General features: G+C 38.4%; 1 protein-coding gene across 1 annotated transcript in view; it reads left to right on the plus strand.

The window, feature by feature from the left end:
* Positions 1-22,766, plus strand: part of LOC135083938 (aminopeptidase N-like) — a 48,366-nt gene that overhangs the window by 591 nt on the left and 25,009 nt on the right. Inside the window, exons 2-7 of the mRNA XM_063978703.1 lie at positions 6,131-6,304; positions 17,137-17,408; positions 18,223-18,381; positions 19,133-19,180; positions 19,682-19,844; positions 20,452-20,664. Of these exons, the coding sequence (XP_063834773.1) occupies positions 6,143-6,304; positions 17,137-17,408; positions 18,223-18,381; positions 19,133-19,180; positions 19,682-19,844; positions 20,452-20,664 (1,017 nt within the window). The 5' untranslated portion in view covers positions 6,131-6,142. The remainder of the gene's footprint in view (positions 1-6,130; positions 6,305-17,136; positions 17,409-18,222; positions 18,382-19,132; positions 19,181-19,681; positions 19,845-20,451; positions 20,665-22,766) is intronic.

Genomic DNA, 22,766 nt, shown 5'->3' on the forward strand with positions numbered 1-22,766 from the left:
CATAATCATGATTACTTCAGGGCTATTTTTTTTTTTTTATTTGTGTTGAGCGGCTATTCTAGTTCAATAAAGTCCTAGTATCACTGCGACCGTTATCGATCTATTGTGATCGCCGCTGTTTTCCTTACAGTTCGCCTCCGAGTCCTGCATCCATTAGGAAGTGCAGTATCTTTTGGGGGGCGATATGTTTTACATCTTGTGGGCTTAGGATGTGTTTGCCCAGGTGTAAGCTCCGCTTGCGCATCAGAGGTCCGCAGTCCGTGAGAATGTGTAGTGGCGTTTCATCTGCCTCTTGGCACATCCTGCACGTTCTTGTTTCGGACAGTCCCATAGTGGACAAGTGCTTGTTTAAGCTGCAGTGTCCAGTGAGGGCTCGAACTAAGATGCGCATTTTGGTCCTACTCAGTCCTATGATCTGCTTAGAGCTTTTTCGATCATAGGCTTTTATGAGAGCTTTGGAATGAGTTAATCCTGGCGTGTCTGACCATGCCATAAAGGATTTGTTTAAATAGATGTTCTCCAGGGTCATTCGAGCGAGACTTTTGGGAACACCACAAAAGGGTTCTGGACCATATTGTGTTCCCTCCGCTCCCGCTCTGGCTAGTTCGTCGGCATTTTCATTGCCCTCGATTCCCGCATGACCTGGAACCCATCTCAGCGTTACTCTGTTTCGTTCTCCTAGAGTATTTAGTCGACTCATGCAGTTTTCTACCAACTTTGAGGTGATTAAGTTGGAGTTTAAGGCCAGCAGCGCGGCCTGACTGTCTGAACTTCAGGGCTAACGAATATACGGTATAAATGTAGCAACACTGAAGAAAGTAGAGTCGATTCGAAGATAAAAACTTTTTTTTCTATAGCTACGGTCAGATAATAATTATGAGCCGTTATAGATCAATGAGTGTATTATTAGCGTATATCCCTGATGTATCCTCAAAAAATGTCATAGGTATTTATAAAAGCAAAGGATCACTGACTCACTCATCACGAAATCTCAGAAACTACAAGTGCTAGGAGTCTCAAATTTTGCATGGGGGTTCCTTTTAACGTAGGTGCTCACTGAGATTGGATTTTGCAAAATTCAACCCCTAAGAGGGTAAAACGGGATCCACGCGTACGAAGTCGCGGGTGGGGTTATTCCGTATTCGACCCACGATAACTCAACCCACTCATTATTTTTCCTTACTCAACCCAATTTTGTTCCTTACTCTACCCACAACAAATTTTTAATTTTATGTTCCTTATTCACCCCAAAAACATTCCTAGCTCAACCCATTTTAAAACCACTTAAAAAAATATAAGATTTTTATAAACGGTCAGAATAAAAATATATTTTTTAGAAATTTAAGCTCAGTTAACTTTTGTGTTAAGATCGTTCTATTAAATAAAACTGCAGGAGTTCTGATACAAATGAAGGACATAAATCAAATAATGACTAATTAGAATCTACTATAAATCCACTATAAATCTACTATAAATCCACTATAAATCTACTATAAATCCACTATAAATCTACTATAAATCAAACGACTGTGATTTTTTATTAAATCAGTATAACCAAGCTATAATAATGCTATGGCGTATAATTTTTGCCCCAGACACTTGTTCATGAATGTACAAATATTTCAAATAATACAATGTATTTTATCTTTTTTTCCAAGCGGTACGAGATGACAAAAGAAAAATAATAAAAGTATTCATGTGGACAGCTAATCTCGCGGTATAAGTTTTGAGCCTCTTAATTTGTTTATGTATTTACCTTAAAATAAAATAAAATCTTTGATATATTTTAGTCAATTAACATACTCATAATACTCATAATAATATCTATCATTTTTTAAATGCAGGTGATGTTTTTATTTTTTTTATTTAATTATAAATAAATGTACATACTACATGTATTAATCATTATTAAATTTCTGAAAAAACAGTAAACGTTGTTTTGCTATCCATACTTATTTTTGGTATATTTACTTTGGGTTGAGTAAGGAATGCATTTGGGTAGAATAACGAAATTATGTAATGGGTTGAACTAGGAATACTAATTTGGGATGAGTGAAGAAATGGGTTGAGTTGTCGTGGGTCGAATACGGAATAACCCCGCGGGTGGCCGCTAGTGTAGAATAAAATTCGCTAAACAGCTGTAAATAAAGTTTTCTTTAGGTTATGAAATTAAAAGATACAAACCCAGTTACCTATGAAGATAATAAGCTATAATGTAATATTATACATACTTGTAAATTACATGATAATTACTAGAGACGTTTTAACAACATACATGTTTTGTTGTAGTATGATGTATGAAACTCCTATTATAAATAGGTGCAATACTGAGTTATTTAATTGACACGTGGTCTCCATAAACTACCTAAGTTGAATGCTATTTAATAGTCAATATTTTCCTTAGATACATATTTATATGTAAGCATGCCGTATTATGTATTCGATATATCCTGAGCTGTTGCCAGTTACATTCGTACCAGTTACATGTTACTTGTTGTGGTGTGCCACAATAATTATCTTCTATCTTCTATATAAATAAAAAATGAATTGATGTTCGTTAGTCTGATTAAAACTCGAGAACGGCTGGGCCGATTGAGCTGATTTTGGTTTTAAAATGTTTGTCGTAGTCCAGGGTAGGTCTAAACGGTGAGCAAATATGCGCGCGATATTGTTTTTCTGTGACAGACAAAATTCCACGCGGGCGAAGCCGCGGGCGGAAAGCTAGTAAATAAATAATTTACAACAAAGTATTCCTAATTACCTTACCAATATTTTAATAGACCCTGCTACTACAGACTTATGTAGTCGGCCGATAAATTTGGTCGGATTGGATTGAGAAATAGTGCTTCAGAAACGGTTCAGTGATTGAATATTGTACAAAACAGTGAAATAATCTTGACAACTGACACACAAATCAGAATAATGAACATGTATGGAAGTGCGCACATTACACCGATTTGCTATCGGCCGATTGGAAGCCTTGCCAAACTATCGGCCGACTAAATGTCTGTAGTCTAAAGATTTAGTGTTATTACAAAAAAACTTAAACAGACGTTAAACACGTGTTTAATAAGGGCACGGCTCTCCCCCAAAATGGTGCGGTGCTATAGAATAGTTAATAGTACTACTAATTCATTAGCTATGATACCTACTAATCGCACCCCTGAAAATGAACCCTAGATACGCCAAAGGACCCGTATCAGAACCAAGATAAAAAATACCCGAGATTCCTGCCTATTTAACGACTTCGTAAATTGATACCCGCATTGTAAATGAGTTCGTCATTTCACATGATTTTGGCATGTAAATGCCATGATTATCACCCATAACACGTTATGATAAGTATTTTAATAATGCGCAGCAAGTAGCAAGGCACTGTATAACAAAAAACAGAATTATAATGCATTTGATACGCGAACGTGCGCGATATCTACTTCTTTGGAATTAAAATTGAAGTGCATTTAAAATATTAATTATATTGCAAACACGATTCAATGAAAACAATAATAAACATTAGTTTCTGTGAATAAGCTTTAGACCAAGAGAGACGGACGTAGGTGAATTTGTAAGAACGTAACCTAGTAGTGATGACCTTTGGAACAGAAAAGATCTCGAATCTCGGACCTGCATATACGGTGTGGGCAGCGCTCCGACTCGTTGGACCGACGATCTAGTGAAGGTCGTGGGAAAACATGGCAGCGCTAGACCGGTCGTTGTAAAAATCCTTGGGTGGGGCCTTGGTCCAGCAACGAACATCCTTCCCGCGACCTTCACCAGATCGTCGGTCCACCTATTGGGGGGCCTATCCACACTACGTCTTCTGGCACATGGTTCGAGAACTTTTCTGCCCCAATGGCCATCAGTCTACGAGCTGCAAACTCTTGAAAAAGAGGCTGACAATAATGACTGAATTTCTTGCGCTGCTTCTTCTCAGCATTGGCCCATTTATTGTCCCGAAGCAGAGGTAGGGTTAATACTGGGACGTGTAAAAGTGTTTTTTAAAAGCCTACTTGCAAAGTTTTGAGTTTTTATTGTTTTTATGAGCTACTAGCGGCCGCCCGCGACTTCGTACGCGTGGATCCCGTTTTACCCCCTTCATCTATCTTACGCGGTTTAGATTTTTTCATACAAATGTTTTTCCCGCTAACCCCCGTTCCCGTGGGAATTTTGCAATATCCTGTTGTAACTAAGCTTTAAGTTTACTAAGGTACCTGCATGCCAAATTTCAAGCGTCTAACTTAAGCGGTTTAGATTTTTCATACAAAAGGATTTTCCCGCTAATTCCCGTTCCCGTGGGAATTTCGGGAATTCCTTTCTTAGTGCACCTCTACGGTACCTAAGCTACGTCCCTTCCAAATTTCAAGTGCCTACGTTTAACCGTTTAGGCTGTGCATTGATATGTCAGTCAGTTTCTCCTTTTATACAGGGTGTTTCTTGTAAGGTGTCAAGCCGAAGGCAGGTGATAGGTGAGGACTAGACCTATCGATTTCACCCCCATGTATGTTCTACGATTTTTCATAGTTTAGAAGTTATCGTTAATTTTGTGATTTTTTCAAATTGTATGACCTAGTAGGCTTTAAATTTTTTTATCTTTTTTTTGGGTCGATTTTTCTCAGATTTCTTTTTTTTGACAGATTCCCTATTGATTGCAGATTTTTGAAAAAAATAATCAACTTCCTATCTTTGATGCAAGATACAAAATTTTTGCTAGAAACATAAAAAATATGCTTTTAGCGGAACATTCTAAAATTTTCAACTGAAATGTATGAGAGAAAAAAAGAATTTCCATAGGTCCAAAATAATTTTAAAAACTGCGCAGTTTCCTAAACTTTCATAATAACACAAAGAAACATGCACTTAATAGGCCATTATTTTCTGTAATCGCTCCACTAAAGTGGTAAGTCGGAGATTCCGTTACATGTTTTTGACTTTCTTAGGACTAAGTAATATTTGCAATCCCCTAAGTTTACGTTATGTAGAACACATTTAGAGACAATAACTGAAAAGATTTTTTTTATCCACAACGTGGAAGCTCTTGCTCTTCATCTGGTATACAAAAGGGAATATGAAAATATTGATGAACTGCGGACAAAGCTGACTGAAGCACAAAACCATATTATAATTGTTTTGCGTCGTTGTTGAATGTGCATTCAGGTCAGCGGTGGACATTTTGAACATTAACTTTAAATTAAATCATTACACCCTTTTTTGCTCTCTTTCTCTCTCTCACAGACACACACACACACACACACACACACACACAAACTCTTTCCCTTTCTCTCACACTCTAATAGGTAGGTATATCAAATTTAATCGTAAAGTAACAATCACCACTGTGGTCTAGTGGTAAGACTACCTATTTAGGACAGCCAATTCCTCTGTGGTTTAGGGTTCCGGGTGAAGCTCGCTGATCATCCATCAGTTTCCAACTTTCCATCAGGTCAGATGAAGGGCAAAAGCTTCCTCGTTGTGGATAAAAAATGTTCTGTTCAGTTATTGTCTCTAAACGTGTTCTACGTAACGTAAACTTAGTGGATTGCAAACATTAGTTAGTCCTAAGAAAGTCAAAAACATGTAACGGAATCTCCGACTTACTACTTTAGTAGAGCGATTACAGAAAATAATGGCCTATTAAGTAGGTACATGTTTTATTGTGTAATTATGAAAGTTTAGGAAACTGCGCAGTTTTTAAAATTATTTTGGACCTTTGGAAATTCTTATTTTTTCTCATACATTTCAGTTGAAAATTTTAGAATGTTCTGCTAAAAGCATATTTTTTATGTTTCTAGCAAAAATTTTGTATCTTGCATCAAAGATAGAAAGGTGATTATTTTTTTGAAATATCTGCAACTAATAGGGAATCTGTCAAAAAAAAAGAAATCTGAGAAAAGTCAACCCAAAAAAAAGATAAAAAAAAAATTAAGCCACTAGGTCATAAAATTTTAAAAAATCTCAAAATTAAAGATAACTTCTAAACTACGAAAAATCGTAGAACATACATGGGGGTGAAATCGATAGGTCTAGTCCTCACCTATCACCTGCCTTCGGCTTGACACCTTACAAGAAACACCCTGTATTTAGAAGATGTCTTGCTTTTTCTGTCTTTCTATACTGTGACCCTTATTTCCAGTAACCTCCCAAAATGTGGCGGAGTTGCGTCACAGTGCTCCTGGCCCTGCAGTGGGCAGTAGCCCACGAGTACCTCCTCCCGGGGGATGTCCACCCATCCCACTACGACCTGAGGGTCACCTACGACATCGACCCGGCCACCAACTTCAGCTTCTTTGGAGTCGTCGATATTCTGGTGAGTACTAGAAATACAATACGTATTAAAGTACGGCCAACTAGCAGCGATACAAAAGGTCAATTCGACTGTAGAACTGACAATCTATTCTGTCTCTTCCCATCTTATGTATTTGTCGTAATGTCTCGTTCTCCCGCCAAAATATGCCAAAGTCAAACCACTGCTATTCCAAATGACCATGACATTTGGTTTGTTTACATTTGGTATTGCTTCTCGTTGGCCGTACTTTAGATAAGTAGTAGGGGTGTTTTGAAACAGGGGTGAGTTGAAGCAAATTCAGTTTCCTATAACAGTTTATCGAGCTAGCAACCTTAGTGATTACCTTGATGTGCTATCATCTGTATTATTTGTCTAAATCAACATAACCTGTGCTAGCAGTGGAATTAAATTAAGGCAAATGTGTTAATTTTTTTTTTTGGTTTATGTTTTTTAGGAATGTTGCTCTTTATTTCCTTAATAAATAAAATAAGTAAATAAACTTCGCGAATTCGGCATGGTCTTTCAACACTCCACAGTTGGCGTGAAATTGTCGCTAACTGTTCATAGGTGCAGAGAAATCGGTTTTGTCACAACTCACCTCTTTTACAAGTCACCTCTATTATCACCTCGGTCTCCCCTACACTCCAGAAACTATGTACATATTGTACATTGTACTTACACTAATTTCGTAATTCAAAGAACATTGAAATTACTTTCATGAAAAAGAAATAATACTTGTAGAAAGTAAAAGACAATAATTTTAGAAGACCAAAATGTTTGGCATGTTATAACTGTCTAGCTCGCATCGATAAAAATACTACTACTTATTGTAAATCCTTGAAAAACAGGCTAACAACCGAGAAAAGGGACTTGAGTTTCTTGCGCTGCTTTTTCTCAGCAATTATAACTGAAACAGTAGTTGGGCTAATATTGTAATACCATGATGACTCAAAGCGCTTTTACAGGCATTGATCTCAACATCAAACAAGGCTACAACATCCAATTCACTGTAAATATTGACCGCTCTATTCCGGTTGCTGTTAGCCCATTGTAAATAACAGTCAATTTAGAAATGTGTCATCATCAAGATGACTTTTATTATTCTTAATAGTCAAATTATTCGTCTACTTTATAGCATTTAACCTTGTCTATCTTATTTGTAATAAAACCAAATCAGCCATCTTAATTACCTAACGGTCTCAAAATTTATTCAGACTTGTTTGTATAGTTTCAAATTTCAATATAACGGTGTTTTTGAAAGTTGAAATTTTGCATTGATAAGACTTAAAAACTTAAAATGCAAGACTAAAGTGTAACGGTACATCAAAAACTATCCTAATGGACCGAGACTACAGAAATGTTCGTCAACAATGCACATTTGCATACATTACATGTGACATTCATTGTTTGTTCCGAATTGAGAAAGAATTCGACAAACAAACTGTTCATCAACTTATGAATCATTATTTCCAGTATGTTAGCTTTTTAAAATATCTTATCTTCTTCTTATTCTTTACGCTCTTGGCAGAGCGGTCGTGGTCACGTTGAGGCGTTGTTCACATCGGTTGTAGAGGCGGATACAACTCTCCGCACGATCTCCCGCCATCTCTCTCTGTTGGCAGACTGTCTGGTGCAGTCACATACGCCGTCTCCCACTGCCGATTTCACTTGGTCGGTCCAGCGCATCGGTGACCTGCCACGCGATCGGGTTCCTTCGACTTTTCCTTGGACGACCAGTCGTTCTGTGGAGTTGTCAAAATATCTTATAAACGTCTCTAAATCGTTGATAATGGCTAGTGCTGAGAAGAAGCAGCGCTAGAAAGCATAATTCACTGCATCATGTAGTACGAGTACGTACATCATGTTAACTTAGAGCTTAACATTTTCACTATTTTCAACATCTTTTTCTATAATAAAAGGTACATAAATCTCTGTTTGTTGGTGTTTTCCTAAAAGTAAGTCGTAGGTAGGGTACCAACTGTAGGTATTACCAGTATTAACCTTAAAAGATAATGTTTTAAGTTTTTTGTATACCTTCAATGTAAAGATACATAAATATAGTATTATGAACTGTAAGATAAGCGATAAAAACAAGAAGAAAAATAATAATAAATCGACAAGTAACATTGGCAACAAATCGAAGAGTCAGGCGACAGTGGGAAACCCGGTGACACATAAACCTTGAGGAACATTCTTAATTGTTTACAATATTGCATTATTTTACAATGAAAGATGTTTAAAAATATCACGATGATCGTACACAAGCAGCCGAGTGGGAAGTGCAGTTATGCAAACAAAAAACTCGTAACAATACGAATGTAAGCAGCTACGCTAAGCAGACACAATAATACTTATTTGGATACCTCAGCGACCCACGCGGAGGTAAATGCGCTTTAACATTATACTTTGCGTTCTGTAAACAAATTTTACTAAGCCTGAAGAACTATGTGGACCAAAGGCCAATGAATGAAAGTCCCTGTGATTCTCTACCGATTTGATCTTTCTCTAAGATAGAAAACAAGAGAGGAAGCCCATCTCCAAATAGGTACGGGTAAAATAGCAATCTTAGATAATATTTTGTAGAGACTCAATTTTTGTAATAGATGTAAGGGTCATTCATGAACATTAATACTTAATCAAGAAAAAAATAACTCATTTTATTAATTTCATCGTTTTCATAGCGAACTAAACAATAAAGAAACTTACTCAAATCACGATTCAAAATTCACGCATAGGTTGCAAGACTGCGATTGATAGAAATTCAATATTGGATTAATCTTTAATCAACTTTTGAGTGTAAATTCATACTTGACTGACACTTAAAAGCTCTAAGAAACCACAAGTCATTAAAGTTTAATGTTTAATCTAGGCAATTCAAACAGTTAAGATTTAGCAGTAAAGTTTCCAAACATCGCGTTGCAGAATGGCTCAGCTTAAAATTGCATTGCTATTCCGTCCCCGTCCCGTCGAGGTGAATGCCTACCGCAAGGTTTTCCTTTGACAGTACGTGGTTTGATAAAACAAATAGTATATTAATTCACATTGACCAAAAATGGCGACTAACACTATGTTAGAGATAACAGCAGAAGATCGACTGTCTACAGTTGGACATACGCCCGTATTCACAAACATTACTATGAGGTCTCACAGTGCACGTGGACGCACAGGGTGACACACGAACCAATCACATAGCTATATTATTGTGCGTTCGATTTTCTGCTTCACTTAAGCAAGTGGGTATCGTTTGTGAATATGGGTTTTAGACTTCTCATAAACTTGAAACAAGGAAAAAATTGGCTCAGTACCTACTGAATCGATTATAATACCTACTTAGGTACTTAATATTCTAGAGGCAATTGCGCGAATCCTCATTGTAGCACCCAAAATTAGTTTTGACCTTGGACAGGTCGTCAGAGGCCAGAAAGCAGTGGAATGAGTATCATCGTCATTTGGTCATTTTATTTTCCACTGCAGGAGCATGACCTTCTCTAATTCACTAAAAAAACCTTTGTTTGTCACCTGTCATCTGCTTTGCAATGGAGGAAAGTCGAACTCCTCCTATGTTCTTCTGATTAATTTCGTTGCGGGTCCAATGACAGTTTAACTTTCCCCCGGGACAAACTTGACCTTCATTGGTTGGTTTTTATTGGCGGTCAAGCTGTAGATCCTGGCTACACGGGAGTTGCAGCGGTGGGAACGAGAGGTGGGAACAAGAGGTGGGAATAGTCCCGTTAATTCACTAAAAGCAAATAGAGGATTTGGCCCACACTCAGAACAATTTTGTAGTGCTCGCATTGAAAGGCCTATCTATAAAAGCTTCTGAGCTAACAGTCTTTGAGCCACTATTTCTATAGAGTGGGTCCACGATTAAAATCGTTAATGACTTAGGCCCAGTATGGTTTGGCAAAATATTCTAAACTCTACTAGAGGGGAAAAGTGGCAGAGAATAGCTGAAAATCGGAGAGAGTGCAAAAGAGATAGGAAGGCTTTTATATCTCGTAGAAGGAAAGTAAAAGCTCGTAATAATAAACAAACCTTGTGTTTAACAAACTACCTTGCTAGAGGGCGATTATTTTCTTAAGGAAGTGAGGTTGGTTTTACGGAAAATGTGTGTAACACATATTATCCTTGTTATTATACTTACTTCATTTAAATATTTAAAAAAAACTACCGGTATCTTATTTTGTCTAAGATTAAATCCTAATATCTAAACGTTATCCTAACGTAAAACTATTGTACTAGTACCTAGAGCCATGATTTCATTTTAGATTTCACAGTAACTTACGCCAAGTAACAAACAAGTTTAAATTGTAGGCAAATATTTTGAATCATGAGTAATGTTATTATAATTGATGCTTGCTCGACATTAAATCAAATAGTTGTCACCATGGTTGTAACAAATGATTTAAAGCCGACTTCAGGTATTTGACGTTATTTATTGAAAAGCTTGGTTGTAAAGTAGTTATAAAGTATGTATTTTAACAATTGCCAGTGACCGATTCTGGGAAAAATGTTTAGAACCTACCTTTGATTTAATGCGACGTCTTTTCTCAGTAGTTCTTTTGTTAATTATTTAGTTATTTTAATAGGCACTTGAGTAAATTCAACAGCACTACCGAATTTTGGTAGGTTTGTGATGGTTTTTGAGATGTCAGTATTATTTAGGAGAGGGCGCCACTGCCCACAGTACAGGCACTTAACGTTAGCTCCGTAAATATTTCGCTTTTAAAATAGTTAAAGTTCATATCCCGATCTAAAGTTTACAGTTACGTAATTAAATAGTGCTAACAACATAAACCTTCCATAGTGCTCCTTCAAATATCCAACAATTGTTGTGAAAAATCCAAAAAACTCAGCTTCTAAAACGAACAAGTTAAAGTACAATGACTGTGACTAACGTTTGTGTTGTGATACTACCCTGCTCGGTTATTATAATTCTCTGCGAACCGGATTCGTCACGCTGCACTGTACAAGGAGTCTGTCGGTAAATTTCGTCAACTACGCTAGCGGTTGGATAGCCGAGCGCGTATACGCACGGACTTAACTCGCCGCACCTCTCGAGAACCTGCGTTCGAACCCCAGTGGGCCGACTATTTTTGTTATTATTCTCAAATTGTTATAACTTCATCAATAATGGCTTCTCTCAACGAGTGTGCTGGCTGTCCTAACGCACTAGAGGACTCACCGTTTCTTCAATGTATGCGATGCGAAGATAAATACCATCTAATTTGCACAAGTTTTTCACTAGCGGACTTCAACGACATGACCGCGAAATTTAAAAACGCTTGGATATGCGACATGTGTCGCAGTAAAGAACCTAAAAAGGGCGATAACTCAAATACTCCTATACGCTGCGCATTATCTGCAACTAGCTATGTTACCCAGCGCTCGAAACAACGATCGGCGTCGGCAGATTGTTCTAGCCTGACAGCATCCGACGTCAGAGCCATCATAAGGGAGGAACTTCGCGATATTTTTGCGGCTGACTTCAGTCCTAAGATCCAAAAACTGCAAGATATGGTATCCAGTTTCGAGACAGCACTGTCAGCCTGCAATCAGGAATTAGAAACAGTCAAACTGGAACAAGCTGCTCAATCAGCTACTGTAAACGCCATTCAGAAAGAAAATGAAGCCTTACGAGCTGCAAACAATAGTATGTCACAACGGCTGGCGCAATTGGAACAACAAACACGGGCAGCCAACATCGAGATACAAGGTGTTCCTGAAGACAAGCGAGAAAACCTTGTCAACACCGTGCAGCAGCTTGCTAAAGTGATCAAGTGTCCTCTAAGCGAAAGCAACATACATCTTTGCACTAGACTATCCAAGATGAATAATAAGAGCCCTCGCCCACGATCTGTTTTAGTCAAGTTCAGTAGTCCACGCTTACGAGATGAGTTTTTAGCAGCCACTATAAAATTTAATAAAAATAATGCCAATGAAAAATTGAACACAAGCCATCTAGGCATTGGAGGAACTAAAAAACTGCCTATTTATGTATCGGAGCATTTAACGCCTGAAACAAAACGATTGCACGCAGCAGCTCGCCAGAAGGTCAAGGAGCTGAAATACAAATTTGTTTGGGTGCGTGAAGGAAAAGTGTTTGTGAGGAAGAACGAAGAGTCTAATTACGTCTTCATACGAAATCATGATACTATTAATCAATTGTCATAATATACGCTAAAATTGTATACTGTTACTAACGGGCAACTTAAGTTTTTACTACCAAAATGTGAGAGGTTTGCGTACAAAAACGATTGATTTCTTTAATAATGTGGTTTGCAGTTCTTTTGATGTAATCATTTTGACGGAGACATGGTTGAACAGCAGTATATTTGACTGCGAGCTCTTTGATGATAAATATAATGTATACAGGCGCGATCGAGAGAGTAGTGGGTTCCATGCGTCTAAGGGGGGCGGTGGGGTTTTGATTGCCATTTCGAAAAGATTTACCTCCCAGCGTCTTTATGACTGTGATTCGGACTGCGAAGATTTATGGGTGAGCATTGATGTGGTCACTGGTGAAGGTAATGTGGAGAAAATAAATATTTGCGGTGTATATATCCCTCCTCCTGTGCAAAAGCACATCTTTAAACATTTCTTTGATAATTGTAATAGGGTTTTGGAATCACTCAACGGAACGGCACTTGTGGTGGGAGATTTCAATATGAGTTGCATGCAGTGGCATACCACGGAGCATACTTCAGGTCTCAACGCAACCAATTGCAGTAGTATAATGCAAAATATGTTTATTAATTTCATGTCACTTAACAATATGTCACAATACAACAACATTCTTAATAGCAAAAGTAAAATTCTAGATCTGGTTTTATGTAATGGCGTTATCACCGGCATTTCTGCGAATGGTGACCCCTTGACCAACATTGATCATTTGCATCCACCTATTAATTTTTGCCTATCACTCGACTGCTGTGAAATGCTGTCTCCTAACAATGCTCCTAGACTGTGTTTCTATAAAGCTGACTACGCGAGTATAATAAAGGAACTGAACGCTACAGATTGGGACCAAGTGCTCGATCAGGGTCAGTCGCTTGATGAAATGGTGACTAGGTTTTATGACGTACTGAAACACTTAACAAATAAATATGTGCCTAAATCTAAACCTAGGTATTCGGGGTATCCGTGTTGGTTCACTCCACCTTTGATCAAGGCATTGAAGGAAAAACATAAATATAAAATGAAAATTCATAAATACAACAAAAATCCTAGAGATGTTTTGTCCTTCGAACTTCTGAAAAAAAGATGTACAAAATTGAAATCCTTAGCCTATAGTAAGTACATCAAATCCATGGAGACATCGTTACGATCAAACCCCAAATTTTTATGGTCATTTATTAAAAATAAAAAACATGCCAAGAAAAGCACAATACCAACGGAAATGTTCGGTGGTACCGCCAAGGCCTCTAGTGGGCCTGAAATTTGCAATCTTTTTGCACAACAATTTTCCTCAGTTTACAGCTGCTCAAACATTCCGCCCTCGAAGCATGATCCATACAATATTTGCGGCCAGCACCTATCTACCATATCATTTTCAACGTATGAAGTCTATAAAGCATTAAAAAGACTTGATCGTAACAAGGGTGCTGGAGCTGATGGACTACCGGCATTGTTTGTGGTCAATTGTGCTGACTCTCTAGCATATCCTCTGAGCATTATAATAAATAGATCACTAAAGGATGGCATTTTTCCAATGGCTTGGAAACAATCTCTAATATTACCACTGCACAAGTCAGGTGACAATAGCTCGGTCAGGAACTATAGGCCCATTTCTATTATTCCAGTGTTTGCTAAAATTATTGAATCCCTCTTGTATCCTGTGATCACACATCAATTCAAGCAAATAATTGTATCCGAACAGCATGGCTTCGTCAAGGCGCGGTCAACCACGACTAATCTGGTATCTTTTGTCGAAGATCTAATTCAGGCTATGGACCGCGGTGAAACTGTGGACGCCCTGTATACTGATTTCAGCAAAGCGTTCGACAAGGTGAACCATGAGATGCTATTGCACAAATTGGAGAGTATTGGAGTGTCCGGATCACTCTTGAGTTGGTGTCGGTCATACCTAGCGAATAGAACATCTGTCGTTGTTGTGAGTGGCTATTCATCGTCTCCATTTTCTGTACCTTCAGGCGTTCCTCAAGGTTCCCATTTGGGTCCCTTACTGTTCAATATCTATATCAACGACATAGCTGGGTATCTTGTTGGCTCCAAACATTATCTCTTTGCCGATGACTTGAAGCTCTTCCGCTCCATTCGCACACCTGCTGATTCAGCGCTACTACAAAATGACCTGAACAACTTGAATTCATGGTGCTCTAGAAACGGCATGTGCTTAAACGTCGATAAGTGCTTTGTTGTTAGGTTTACCAGGAAGAAGAAGCTAACCCCCACTGCATATTTCCTCAATGGGAATCAGCTGTCGGAAGTGGAGCATGCGCGTGACCTAGGTGTTATTCTCGATAACAAATTACGCTTCCATAAGCACATAGAGAATATTGTGAATGCGAGTTTCAGGATGCTTGGTTTTGTCCTGAGAAATTGCAAAGAATTTAGAAATCCATCCACAAAAATAGCTATTTATTCAGCCCTGGTACGAAGTAAGCTAGAATACTGTAGCATCGTATGGAACCCCTACTATGACGTGTATCGGAAAAATATAGAAAGAGTTCAAAAGCGCTTCTTTTGGCATTTATCATACAGCTGTAACATGGCTAAAAAGCTCCCAAGCTACTCCGACAGGTTAAAGCATTTTAAGCTTCAGTCTTTGGAAGATCGAAGAAATCTGATGGATCACTTGTTTCTCCATAAGCTGGTTAATGGTGTCCTTGATGCGCCTAACCTTCTGTCGCAGATCAATATTCGTGCTCCCTCGCGTGGTATTCGTCTAGCTTCTTACATGCCCTTCGTTCAGAGAAATTCATCTTCGCGTCAGGGACTCCAGGCACCACTTAATAGGCTAGTGACTAATTATAATAAAGTACACAAACATGTCACAAACAACATGGGTTCGCTCAGTGACTCATCAAGCGAACTGATTAATGTGGATATATTTTCTAGCAATATATCAAAATTCCGTAAAGGACTAATTTTGCTGCCTTGATTGTCTTTTCTAATTTATATATTTAACGCACTATAGTATGATCATAATTTAATTTCATAAAAGTGTTTTTTTTTGCAAAATTATTGTAAAATTACTAATTTATTGTTATTTAACTTATTTCAATTTAAAATTTACTAATGTTCTGTGCTACGTTAATTCAATTTCTTTTATGTAACGCCTATAATTAAGATAGCACTTAACCTATTATATAAGCATGTATAATATTGTCTAAAATGGTGTATGTCTTGTTGGTGTTAATAAATAAATAAATAAATAAATAAATAAAAATTTTAGCCTGTAGGTACCTAAGTTTTAAATGAATTTCATTTTTGGGCCGTTTGGTGTAGTGGCTCGAAACGGACTCCTATTCCTAGAGGTCGTGGGTTCGATTCACGCTCAGTACAAACATTTTTGTGCATGAACATATTTGTTTGTATTGGACTGGGTGTTTTCTATGTATAACATGTATGTATGTATTTAAAAAAAAAGTATTTAAGTATGTTTATATCCGTTGTCTAGTGCCCATAGTACAAGCTTTGCTTAGTTTGGGACTAGAGGCGCAGTGTAAAATGTCCAAGGATATTATTTATTTAGAAACCATTTAAATGAAGCGTATTAACAACACGGTCATTGTTTGCAGCTGACCTGCTTTCTATGACATGTCATAAAAAGCCTCTATTATCAGGCATATTGTGTTTGTATTTTGTAGGTTTCTTGCCACCGGTCAATAGTGAAATCTGTTTAGGATCGGGGTCAACGCGTTGCTTAAGTCAGTCTTACAATGTTAGAAGGTCTAACATTTTTTTGACTTCTAGACTTTTGAATATTATGAATCATAAGGCCCAGTGTTCAGGTTATTTTATAACAAAAGTCTGTGAGTCATAGTGACTAAAACGTACTGGAACTCAGTTTTTTCTAAATAAATACACAATAATTATGTAACTTTAAAACAAAAACTACGAAAAAAGCTGAAAGTACATCAAGGGTTCTTTTTGAGGGTAAAGCCTTGTACCTAGTCTTTGTCTTGACATAAATTTTTGGAACATTCGTCATCAATACAATGCAATCTGTTAAAATGGCTCTCAATATTAAATAATATCTAAATACTTACTCCTCATAAAACTTGCCTAGGTGAAAATAATAAGTAAATGTTAATACGAACCGCTTCCAACCGGTTAATCTAGAAATCATTGGGAGAGCCCCATTTCCAGCAGAGGACATGTTGAAATGATGCTGTTCACGACGGAATTTTGGTAAAAAAGACCATCATCATCACACTCACAGGACGTGCACTACTGAACATAGGCCTCCCCCAATGATTTCTATCTATATTGCCGGTTGGTAGCGGCCTGCATTCAGCGCCTTCATGAGGTCCTTTTGCACCCTTATGAGGTCGTCAGTCAAATTGTGAACATCCTTCGCTGCGCTTCTCGATAAAAAGATAAAACTCATTTATTCATGCAAGTAGGCTTTCAAAAATCACTTACACGTCCCAGTATCAACCCTACCACTGCTTCAGGACTACAAATGGGCAAGAAACTAACGCCTGAATTGACAAACATAAAAAGTATTATGAGGTTTCACAGTGCGCGTGAACGCACAGGGTGACACACGACCAATCACAGAGCTCTATTCAACGCTGTGCGTTCGATTTGCTGCTTCACTTAAGCAAGCATCGTTTGTGAAAACGGGCATCAGTCACGTTATTATAGTAAATTATTCTTTACAGCTGTCAACTGTCAAACCAACATCCAAGATCATTCTCCACGCGCAAGACTTCTCCATCGCCTCCCAGGCTGTGACCCTTACGGGCCAGGACGCCCCGGGGGTCATGGGGGCAGCTATCAACGACACCTACAACTTCTTAACTGTCTCCCTGGATAAGAATCTGGAAGTGGGCCACAACTACACCTTGACTATACCGTTCTATGGCAACCTGAAGACTGGCCTGGATGGAGTGTACATAAGCCAATACGTCAATAAGAACACTAAATCGAAAGAGTAAGTTTTAAGTATTTGTTCTGTGGTTCTGTAGGTACTTAATCAATTAGTGAATAACGCCGTAAGGTGGAGTACCTGAACATATTCTTGAATAGAGACCATGTTCGTTCGTTCGTTTGAGTCAAATGATGTCTACTGCTAGAAAAAGGCCTTCCCCAAGGATTTTCACAATGACCGGCCCTACGCTTCCTGCATCCAAGTACTTCCCGCGACCTTCACTAGATCTTCGGTCCACCTAGTGGGAGGTGAGAGGAGGAAACGTATTGAAGAGAGCCTTAAATCGATGGACTGACTACCTCAGAAACATACCTGGATGAAAAAGCTTTCTAGAGTTCTTTGAGAGCGTCTCACGTCCATCAATTGACTGCCATTGGCTGAAATGATGATGATACTTAAACCAGGCTTCACCAAGATAGTTTTCAATACTAACTTTTAGTTTTTTTTTATCCACAACGAGGAAGCTCTTGGCCTGTATGATGTATCTCACCTGATGGTAAGTGACGATCAGGCCGAAGGTGGAAGCGAGCTTCACCCGGAATCCTCAACCACGGAGGAACTGGCTATCTTACCTCTAACTACCGGAACACAATAATGCTGTTAACATTATTGTTATGGCGACAGACTTAGGTAAGATGGTGGTAGCTAGCCAGGCGGACTTAGAACAAGCCCTACCACCAACCAAACCGAACAGAGAAATCTGCCCCCACAGCATGGGAATCGAACCCGGGACCTCTGCGTCTGAAGCAGGTGGTCTTACGACTAGACCACAGAGGAGGTTAATACTAAAACATTCTAAACTTCTTTGTTTATCCAGGTACCTCATCACCACCCAGTTCGAAGCGATCTCCGCTCGCAAGGGCTTCCCGTGTTTCGACGAGCCGATGTACAAGGCCACGTTCAAGATCACACTGGGCCACCACCAGCTCTTCACGGCCGTCTCCAACATGCCGGTGAAGACCAGCTACGACCAGAAGTGAGTAAAACTCAGTAAACTCAGTAAAACTCATTTATTTCTGTAAGTAGGCTTTAAAAAAGCACTTTTACACGTCCCAGTATTAACCCTACCACTGCTTCAGGACAATAAATGGGCCAGTGCTGAGAAGAAGCAGCGCAAGAAAGTCAGACACTATTGTCAGCCTCTTTTTCAAAGGTTTACAGGTTTTCAAAATACATAGTTATAAATATTTATGCGAGCTAGGCAGTTACGCATCCCAAACATTTTTATCTTTTAAATAATCATCGACTTTATAGTAGCCCTTTTTCATTAAGGTACTTTTAATATGTGCTTTGAATTTATGAATGGGTAGTTCTAGTTGAACATAGGTGTACCTAGCTATAGATGACCCACGCTGAACTGTCCCACCAAACTCAATGACAGGGGGGCGCTACCATCGTTCAACTTTATGGTTTCCAACATGGCTAAAATCGGAACCAGCGATCCGGTATTGATGGTGGCGCCCCACTGTCAATGGCATGCATAGGACAGTTCAGTATTTTGGAACTATACCGCCGTACTGCCGCCGCTACTGCCAAACGATTTTTTTCTGTTTAGCTCAAAGGTTAACTGGCAGATAATGCCCAATGACATTAAGTTGGCCTTTTGTACCAACTTTATGGCATAAAAGAATAAATAAATACCATAGGGTTTGTATTGCAGCAGTTGGTGACACCCAAAGTAGCCAAAAGAAAAACCTTTAACGTTATTTACTTTTTTTATCTTTCAGCATCATCGAATCATACTGGCCTTGGCACATGGTTGGACAAAAGTTCAGGTAAGTGTAATACAAGTTTTACCGAGACACTATCCCTATTAATTACTATCAATAAGTACTCATTGTGCAAACCCAAATTATTTTAATACTATCCACCAATCGACAATATTGTGTTAAAAATCCCCATGAACAAGCTTAGCCTCTGTGTCACCTTACTTTAAATACTATTGTTTTTGACTTAGCTGTGTCGTTATTGCAGAATCCACTCTTCTAGTGGGGATGTCGTAAGAGGAGTTTCTCCTCGCAAACAAAATCCTCATTGTCTCTCCTGTAGAAGCCAATTGACCTTTGTCTTTGCGTTATCTATCACTATTCTTATGCACCAATCATATCCTCTCGTGGATGTCGTAAGAGGCGAATCTCCTCGCAATCTAAATCCTCAATGGTCAACCAACTGACCTTTGACTGCGCTAAATATCACTGTTCTGATTTATCCAACCACCCTCGTTATTGCAGGAAAAGCAAGCTGTCACTGTTCTGAATTTTTCAACCGTATTGCAGGAAGAGCAAGTCCGACTTCGTGTGGGACGAGTTCGACACGTCAGTTCCGATGTCAACCTACCTGGTGGCCTTCGTGGTGTCGAAGTTCTCGCACGTGGAAAGCCCACCCAATCTGTCCACCACCAAGTTCCGGATCTGGGCGCGGAGCGATGCCATCGACCAGGTATGTTCTTATCCCATCATCATTCATCATTTCAACCACAGGACGTCCACTGTTAAACATAGGCCTCCCCCAATGATTTCCTTATTTATAATCAACCACAATAATCAATCTAAGGTGTAATGCTTCCTTCTGAGCGGGTGACCAAGGTCCAATTATTTGCCATCTCGGTTTTCTACTTGTACTACTTAGTCAGTTACTCATTATTTGTAAAAAATCTATCAATGTCAAATCAATACAACACCCTGTCTAAGTCAAATAATGTTAATGTTTATTTTGCCTTACTTTACGTAAATACAAGTCCACATGCTTGGACAAATCTCACCGATTTGAACAAGCATAGGGACTTCATTACACCATATTGATTTTTGTCAGTTCTTTAACCCCCAATTTTTGGTTGCTTTAAGTGACCCCTATGGTAACACATAACAGACTTTGTTTTCATAGGGGTTACTTAAAAATTAGGGATTAATGGTGAAAACGGGCTTTAGTCTCTAATGCATGTTGTTTTCAGCTTTAATTAAGTTTGAATGTAACAAGCGTCATTTTTGTAAGTTTTTCTTGTGAATGCTACAATGTAAAAAATAAAATAAATTCTATTCTCTCCCAGACGGCGTACGCAGCGAATATCGGTCCCCGTGTCCTGGACCACTTCGAGAAGTTCTTCAACGTGTCCTTCCCGCTGCCCAAGCAAGACATGTTCGCGATCCCGGACTTCGCTGCCGGAGCTATGGAGAACTGGGGCCTCATCACGTACAGGGAGACCACGCTGCTGTTTGATAAGAAACAGTCGTCGTTTGTGAGCAAGGAGAGGGTGGCTGAGGTAAGCAGGAACTACCAGCAGGCCTGTTCATCTCCGCGAGTTTACATCGAAAACAAAACACGCACGATGGCCCACCTACAGGATACTATTCGACAAGGCCTCACATACGAGCGAACATTGACTCACGCACGCGTATTCTTGTGTATGATGGAAGAAAATAAAGAAAATGGTGTACTAAATACTGTGCAGTATTTAACTGCCTAAATAATAATCAAAACACAGAATGTACTTTTTTAAGTTGCCTCAAGACACTGAGAGGTAAATAAGTAGTTAATATTATTCATGATAATTCATGCTAAATCATGTATTTCCTCCGCCATTTTCCGCAGTTTGGCACCTCACGTCACATCATTTTACCGAAGTCAGCCCTATAGCTTCGGCGCAGTGCCGATCACTGACGTTTGTCAACAAAATGGTGCTTGACTCTTGAGACAGGCTAAATTACACTATATTGTTAATGACATTGAGCATACGTTTTTTTAAATACCTTCGCGAAGTAAAACTTCTGTACGTAGTATTTATTATTATTCTGTGCTACCAGTTACTATACTCCTAGCTATTTCGAAACGCTGTTTACGTTTCGGGTCTATTTGTCACCGTCGCTTATGCTGGCAACTTGCTTGCGTGAGAGAGATGGCAACATATGGAACTTCGGAATAACGTTTGAACTTAAAATTATAATATTGGTAGGTGATAATAAATGTAAGGAAAAACTTCAACAGTAACTAAACTCGGCGCTGGATTCGATACAAACATTTTATATTTTTCTTCATTTAATATGTTAAGGTGCTTGCTCATATGGGTCATTTGCCTGAACATTGCAGATTTGGTTTTGAGCATTACATTACTTGACAAGCATTTTCCTGTAATGTAATGGTATGCTATTTCAGATTGATTCAGATGTTCGGATCTGTAACATTACTATAACTCATACATTTATTAATTTAATTAAAGTGGGTTGAAGAAAGAATGTAAAAGGAAAAAGGTATTTAAATTTTTTCTTTTTGAGTTCAAATCCACTTAAGGGGGTGCAGCGCGGACGAAAAACTACGATTTGATAGCCGAGCTAGCGGTGGCGCAACGAACTAACACGATCACACACAAACTGCTTTATAGAGTAGAGACAAAAGAGACTCAACACAGAGTTAAAACACGTATTTTCACTAATTTTGCTAAGCAAAAAGTGAATTTATAATACGTAAAGGATGGTTAGGTATTATAATCAGGAATAAAGAAGATTTGATTTTTTGTTGGTATTGCTGCAAAAATTCTTACACAATAAAAATCATAACTAATTGATTCTTCTGATGAACAAAGGCGTTAAATAGTTTCGTAAAAGAGTATTTTTCCTAAACGTTCAATTCAAATACTTAGGCAGTTAACGTAGCGTCTTTCCATTCTATACATGGTCAGAACGCAAGGGTGTGAAACTAATCGAGTACCTATAGTTTGGAAATAACTTTTTTTTACTAAACTCTTCCAAACTGTATGAGCAGTTAAGCAAATACCGCGTACCTACTACTCTAAATAAAAATTTTATCAATTTATTTATTTAATCCTACCTAATCAGTTTATTTTGAAAAACCACTTATCCGCAAGAGTGTTTAAAATCTAGTTTTATATTAATTCGATAAAATATATTTAAGTAATACTCTTAAATGTAATTCCATATTTTACTGAATAAGTATCAAACTAACTTTTTAACACTCTTGTCAAGTGAAAGTGGTGTAGTATAGTTTGAAACGGAGACGCGAGCATCCACAATACAAATTAGACACGACCATATTCAGTATGCAAAATTCGTGTATACTTTGTAGTCGCAGATTTACGAAGAGATTTATTACCATAGAAAAAACAAATTACAAAATATACACGAGCAGTTTCCTACGGCTGCGTTCAATCCATGTATACAGGGTGTAGTTTTGTAAAACAACGCCCATCTCTGGAGTGGTAGTACACTTATGAAAGTTATTACAAGAAAAATATAAATAAAATTTTAACTTATTACTTTATTAGGTAGTAAAGAACCTCATTCAAAAGTCTCCTTAAACTTTCGAGACGGCGCTTCCTATCGCCCGCACCACCCCCGCGTACCCCGTTAC

This window comes from Ostrinia nubilalis, chromosome 24, assembly GCF_963855985.1.
Source record: "Ostrinia nubilalis chromosome 24, ilOstNubi1.1, whole genome shotgun sequence".
NCBI lineage: Eukaryota > Metazoa > Arthropoda > Insecta > Lepidoptera > Crambidae > Ostrinia > Ostrinia nubilalis.